General features: G+C 54.9%; 2 protein-coding genes across 6 annotated transcripts in view; both read right to left on the bottom strand.

Moving 5' to 3' along the window:
* Positions 1-243: 243 nt before the first annotated feature.
* Positions 244-2676, bottom strand: PRLH (prolactin releasing hormone). Its single transcript, XM_059702480.1, is given in 4 exon segments — positions 244-326; positions 329-423; positions 926-1084; positions 2595-2676. Coding segments are annotated over 4 exon segments (333 nt in total). The 5' UTR covers positions 2608-2676; the 3' UTR covers positions 244-260.
* A 3083-nt stretch (positions 2677-5759) lies between these two features.
* MLPH (melanophilin) overlaps positions 5760-6823 on the bottom strand; it is a 33704-nt gene continuing 32640 nt past the window's right edge. For 4 of the 5 annotated variants that reach the window (XM_059703649.1, XM_059703648.1, XM_059703651.1 and 1 more), the window contains one exon: positions 5760-6337. In XM_059703649.1, the coding sequence (XP_059559632.1) occupies positions 6311-6337 (27 nt within the window). In that variant the 3' untranslated portion in view covers positions 5760-6310. The remainder of the gene's footprint in view (positions 6338-6823) is intronic. The other variant, XM_059703650.1, reaches the window with a different exon arrangement.

Raw genomic sequence — 6823 nt, 5'->3', positions numbered from 1 at the left:
CCCTCCTCTGGGCTGGAGCAGAGCGCAGCCTGAGCCACCTTTGGGCGGCTTGAGTGGAGGGCACTGGGGCTGCAGGGGACTAAGAAGGTTCCAGCTCCTTTATTCCCTACTGGGCTCTGAGTGTCCTCTGGGTTTGTCACCACACAGACGCGTGTAGATGAGGCAGCTGCTTTTATTAGGATTGAAGGGAAAGTAGTCCCTGGCGGAGGGGGCCGGGGTTGAGGGGAGGCTGTGGCAGTCACTCCTCCTGCACTGGGTTGTCACCCACCCTGGGAGCGCTCAGCGCCTCCTTCCAGGGGGAAGCCGACCGCTGGTGCCACGGGATCAGCTCCGGGGCATTCCTCAGGGCCACTCTCCTCCGTCCGAAGCGGCCCACAGGCCTGATTCTGCGGCCTGTGTACCAGGCAGGGTCGATGTCCGGGGCTGGAGAGAAAAGGCGAGTCAGTCGCAATCTGTGTTCCCTGGTATGCTCAGTGCCCTGCCTGGCGGTGTTGGGTGCAACTGCCTGCTCCCCATGGGGCTCTGAGCTCACAGGCCAGGCTGGGGCCCACCCACAGGGGAGGGGCACCCGGAGGGTCAGGTGGCACCTTTTCTGGGTGGTGTGGGGTGGCTTTGGGAAACAGAAATTCAAACTAACACCAGGACCAAGGACTAGTCCCCTCCTCACCCCCACCATTCTGTGTCAGCAGGGGACCAAGCATTCTGGAGCCCCGGCCACCCTGGTGGTGGGAAGCGAACCCTGGAATGTGTGCTGGACAGGGACCCTGGGAAGCGGGTGACAGGGCCACTCTGGGTTGAGGACTGCTGAACACAGGCCAACCCCCCAGAGCTGGGCACTTAGTAAGGACGTGCCCCAGGTTAGGAGGTGGCTCTGGGGTGGAGGGGTGGGTGAGGGAGGCTGACATCTGATTGGATCGGCACTCACTGCGGGTCTCCATGGAGTGCTGGTGGGCTGGACATGTTGCCCCTCGCAGGGCCAGGCCCAGCAGCAGCAGGCACAGGAACCAGGCCTGCAGCACCTTCAGCCCCCTGGCTCCTCGCCGAGGCCCCGCTCGAGGTGGGATCCCACACGGGAGGGCTCGGCCTGGGGCAGAGGGGGCAGGAGCAACGTTAAACACGCGTGAGGGCACCTGTGTACAAAGCTGGGAGCCTCAGGGAATGTGAGTACCGTGTGTGCGTGAGAGTGTGTATGCACAGGTATGTGAGGGGTATGTGCAGGCATGAGCTTGTGTGTGCATGTGGGAGGATGTGTGTTCCTGGGAGTGTGTGTGTGAATTCTCTGCTCCGTGCTGGGTGGGCATGAACACAGAAGTAGCAGACCGCCTGGCAAAGTCCTGCGCCTCCTCAGGACCCCATTCTGTCCTCTGCACAATGAGTGTTCAATGAGGTGGTCCTGTGTGCCAGCCTCTGTGGGTCCGTCATGGGGGCACTGACCCTGTGTCATCAGAAGGAACCGGGAGGTGTGTAAGCTGTGGGTGCAGAGAGGCAGGCTGTCTGGAACAGCTCGGTCTGTCAGTCTGTCTGTGTTAGGGAGCTGGGGGGTGTGGGAGGCCTCTGCATGGCTGTGTGCTGTGCACCAGGCCTGGGCAGGGAGGGTAGAGGTGAGCAGGTTTGTGGGGAGCTGCCCGGAGGAGCCCAGAGGAGCTGCAGGGGTGGAGGGAGCCCAGCCTGAGTCAATGCTGGGGGTTGGGGACTAGGCATGGACCAGGCTTAGGGGCTGGGACCCCAGTGCAGGGCTCTTTCCCTCATTCTGCCCAGGACCTCCTGCCACCTGTCCAGTCCCGCCCCCAGGCCCATTGGAGGATGTGAGTGGACAGCTGGGCATTGTAGGAGGGTCAGCGTCCTATGTCCGTACCAAGAACACCCCCATCCCCATGACCCCTGGGACCTGCCACCAGCCACAGGGCATCCCCCTACAGACAGGGGCACTGCGGGCAGCAGAGGGGCCAGGAAATGCATTTTGTCCTGTGGGCAGAGGCAGTGACCTGCCTGAACTGGTCCGTCCAGCAATTCCTCATGCTGGGTCCTCTGTCAGGTTCCCCACCCTGTCTGTCTCAGCGAGGACCCCTCTGCCCACCTTGACTTTCCAGCCTGTCCCTGAGCCACTCAGAAAGTGCTGTCCACCTGGGTGATTTAAAATGCCACCCTTTTCTTTTTTGGGTGTCACACAGGGGGTGGGGGACCCCGACCAGGAAATGGAGGTGCCACCCTGAGAACAGAGTGTAAAGAGATGCTGCTTTCTCCTCCCCGGGGGGGGCGGGGGTGTTCATGCTGGATGGAGGGCACCTCGGGAGAACGTTAGCAACGCCTGGCTCCTGATCCCCAGGGGGATTCCCTGTCTGCATTCTCAGTGGAGTGCAGGGGTGGCCTCCCCCCTTTGCCTTTACCATGGACAGCACTTGAGTCCTAGGGGCCCTGGGCAGGCAGGAGTGGCCCTCCCTCGGACACATAAACCGTGGGGTGGTTGTCCCTGCCTGTCCCTGCCTCTCCCACCCAGTGCTAGCCAGCCTCGCCGCCGGAAGAGCCAGCGTGGCCTTCGTAGAGCCCGGACCCAGAGGGAGATTTGCAGAGTGACAGTCCCCTGGGCTACTCACCGCTGTTCCCCATGATGGTGCCGAGCGTGGCCAGTGTCCTGAGTGTGACTCAGCGGGAGCCAGCCTACCCCTTTTATAGCCCCCGGAGGAAGCAGCCCAGCCCCTTGTCGCCCCCCTCTCCCCTTGGTCCCCGCCCCCCTCACAAGAGGACATCAGAGTCTTTGTCTATTTTCTTTTCCTCTATTTATTTTTTTAAACCCTCATCAGCAATGTGATTTATCCCTTCCTGGGTTATATAATTTCATTTGGGCCAAGTGGTTTTAAAACACATTAGCCTTCCTTCTTCACGCCGGCCTTGGGGACACAGCAAAGTCAAGTGCCAACAGTCTGGGTAGCGTGTGAGCCACTGCCTCCCACACAGAAAGGCGACCGTGCGGGCACTCCTTCACCTCCTCCAAATCATGGTGAACAGAGAAGTCGCCACGCCGGACACATGGTGAGAGGAGAAGTCGCCACGCCGGACATGACGGTGTTACGTCTCCACGAGCCTCCTCCGTCTGTGGCTTTCCATGGCGACATTCTCATGCACAAACTACTCTCGTCCATTTCATTGCTTAAGATCGGTTCCTCTCTAGGCTTTTACAAGTCTTCATCATTAATGTTTTCAATGGGCAAGTTTATTAATATCAGGAAACAAATATGTTGAATTTGATTGTAAAAGCAATTTATACACCTCTGGAAAGAAATGAACACATGTAGAAAAGTAGGAAAACACACACAGAGAAAAAGCACAATAAAACTCAAAGAAGCGGATCGTTTTCACAGGTGATGTGCTTCCTTCTATTGGTCTCCCACATCTTTTCTGGGTCAGTTCATCATATTTATATGTTTTTGAGTCTCATTCTTCTCATTTAACAGTTATGTCCTCGAGTTGAAATAACTGACAATATTCTACCATTTAACTTGGACCTAGACACCTAACTCATTTGTATTCGGAATAATTAGATTATGTCAAAGGTCACTAAGTGCTGTTGCGTGTAGTGTCAGGGAGCCTGTCCTGGGGGAGGAGACCTGGGTGGCCCCCTCAGGCATGTAGGCTTGTGATAGGACATGTCATGTGACCATCACTTCTCGGAAATTCTTCAGGGCTGTACCTGCCCCTCTGGGAATTGGCTGCCCATTCCTGGTGGCCAGCAGGCTCCCTGCGGATCTGGGGTCTGTGAGCACTGGTGAGGGGGCAAGTGACTGGGGCCTGGGCAGTGGAGGGTGGGTGCAGGGCTGTGATGGTGGCTGCAAGGTGAGGTCACTGGGGATGGATTCCATCAGAACTGGGGGTGTCTCAGCGGTAGTGGTGGCCAAGTGCTCAGGGGTGTTTCTTATGAATCGTGGCGAAGGACCGCTGTCCGGAGATGTGCTCCTGTCTTGGAGGTGGGCCCTCTGGGTGGTCCCCACAGATGTGTGCGCAGTCAGGGCCACCTGGAGGCAGCTGCCTGGGCATCACCACGGGAGCATGTGTGTGCACGTGTATGTGTGCACGTGTGCCAGTACAAGTGTGTGGACACACATATGCCTGTGTGTACATAGACGTGTGCCTGTGTGTGTAGGGGGAACAGTGAACCCCTTTCAGCAAAGTAGCTTTGTCACAGAGTGGCCTTGGTGCCCTACCACTTTGGGCCTTCACCAGTGGGTGTCTGTAGGCAGTGGGAGATGAAAAATTAAAGGTATCAGTTGAGGGAAAAAAACCTAAATAAAATATTTTTTCTTCTATCACCATTTATTCTCTTTACCCTCTTCTACCTCCCTCACCCCCTTTAAATAAAATATTAGAGAAATAAATTCAGCAATGTACTAAAAACCTAATTATCTGACCAAGTAAGGTTTATCCCAGGAAAGCAAGAGATTTTTCCTGTTGGAAAAAGTCATGAGGTGACTGAGGGGAGTCGAGAAGTGGTCTGGGAGACACAGAGGATAGAGTGTGGTCTGATGAGGGGCCGGGAGGGGCAGGGTTGGGGTCTAGGGCCTGGGGTTTCTGGCTCCAGGGCTGGGTGGCTCCGATGGGAGCTCTGTGGATGGGAGAATGGATGAGTTCCGTGGTGGCAGGTGTTGGAGGAGCTGGAGGGATGACTGTGTGACTGCTCTGTGCATTAGTAGCTCCTTAGGGAGACCTTGGTTATGGACCAAACACAGTGTGAACAGAGCACAGGTGGCCGTGAGCAGGTTCTGGGGCACAGCACCCCCTGTCCTGTTGTAGGAACATGCAGGGACATGGAGGGCAGCCAGAACTGCCTCTTCTTTGACTCCTAGGAGCTCACTTTGACTTTAGTTTACTTTGTGAATAAGGACGGGTGTCCATAAAAAACTGGCCTCCCTTTCACTTACAGGAACCTTTTAATCATTTGTAGCATTGACTTGGGAGCAACACCCTTTAACTAGCCTCCGTTCTGAGAAGGGGCCACCAATCCCAGCATAGCCCGAGGCTGCCTTTGCACCAGGAGCTGTCTTGGACGCAACCCCTGTGGTGACCTGACAATGGCTCAGGGTGGAATCTGTGCAGCTGTGGGTGGGGCTTGCCCACAGTCAGGTCAGAAGTCTCATCATCAAAGGCCCTTGGGCATCACTTCTCCATCTTCCTCTTTTGGGTACCATGTGAACTGGACAAGACACCTATTGAAAGTGCCAGGTTGAAGCTCACCCAGCATCACTGCAAGAGTATAGAAATCACAGCAGCAGTTCCAGGGCACTGCCTCGCACCAAGGGCTCCATGTCCTCCTCTGCAAAACAGGCTTAAATTTGGTCTGAGGTTTAAATAAACCAGGGAGCCTACAAAACCACAGCCAGGCTTGGGATGGGGCGATGTGGTTAGTTTCTGTGCTCAAAGGCAGCTCTGGAGGCTCACAGTGGGCTCCTCTTACAACTGAAAGAGCCACACAGACACCCAGACGTAGCCCTGAATCCTAGCCTGTCTGAGATGGTGAACTTAGGGCTCATCTATGGAGCTTATGGCAAGAGGCCGGCGGGCACCACTCATTGGTCCTGGCCCTCTGGGCCCCAGGCTGCTGCCCCGTGTACATTGCCATCACCCCCTCTCCCCACAGGTCCTCTAGGTCTGTGTCTGGGCACTGATCATATGCCACTCCTACCATGTGTATGCTCTGCCCTTGACCAGAGGGTAATGTCTCCCAGTCTGTGACCCACAGATGAACTTGCAGAATAGGTATATATTGGGGGAGGGGGGGTGTCAGGGGCTCTATTCCTCTCTCATTATTCAGCTGATCATGGGTTCAGTTCCTTCCTTGTATTGATGCCCAATTTCCTTCTCCAATTACACCCACACAGAATACACACACACTGGCCTGGCCCACACTCTGATGCACACTGTCATTCCTTTCTGTTCCATTCATGAAATCGTCATAAGAAAGGCAGCAGTGAATGGGGTGAAAGTTCTTGCTGAATAGGTTTTCTGTGTGTCCTTCAAAAAATTTAAACAACATTGTCCTGAAGGAAAGATGTAGCTTAGATGTCTCTCATGGATCAGAACAGGCTGGCCCGGTGGCCTGGGAAGTTGTCAATGAATGGGGGTGAGCAGCTGCAGGTCTGAGGACCATAGTCATTTCACAGGTGGGGTTCCATCACGGACGGTGTGTCTTCCTGTTTCTCCACTGGATGGTGTAGAATGGAGAGTACAGGGCCGATGGGGGGGACATCATGGCTGTGGGGGAGGGAAAGCAAGGCGGGCTGCTCTGTTGCTCTGTCCTGTTCCCAAGAACCTCTCCCGCTTAGGGCTGGTGGGTCATTACAGGTTTCTGCAATGCACAAACACACATGCACAATAAGCATGCACAGATGGGTATGCACACACATGCACACACATGCACACATAAGCACGCACAGATGGGTATGCACACAAAGCATGCACACATATGCACACACATGTACAATAAGCACGTGGTGATGGGTATGCACATGTATGCACACACATGCACACATAAGTATGCACAGATGGGCATGCACACAGACGCATGCACATGCACACATAAGCATGCACAGATGGGTATGCACACACATACACACAAGCACGCACACATATGCACACACGTACAACAAGCATGCACAGATGGGTAGGCATACACATGCACACATAAGCATGCACAGATGGGTATGCACACAGATGCATGCACATGCACAATAAGCATGCACAGATGAGTATGCACACACATGCACACATAAGATTTTTGTTTACATCTTTTGCCAAGTTTACATGTTACTTTACCCCAATTTTCTTCACTCCG

The sequence above is a fragment of the Myotis daubentonii genome, chromosome 7 (assembly GCF_963259705.1).
Source record: "Myotis daubentonii chromosome 7, mMyoDau2.1, whole genome shotgun sequence".
Classification (NCBI taxonomy): Eukaryota; Metazoa; Chordata; class Mammalia; order Chiroptera; family Vespertilionidae; genus Myotis; species Myotis daubentonii.
Note: the sequence above shows the minus strand (reverse complement) of the source record. Positions and strands in the feature narration are given on the sequence as shown.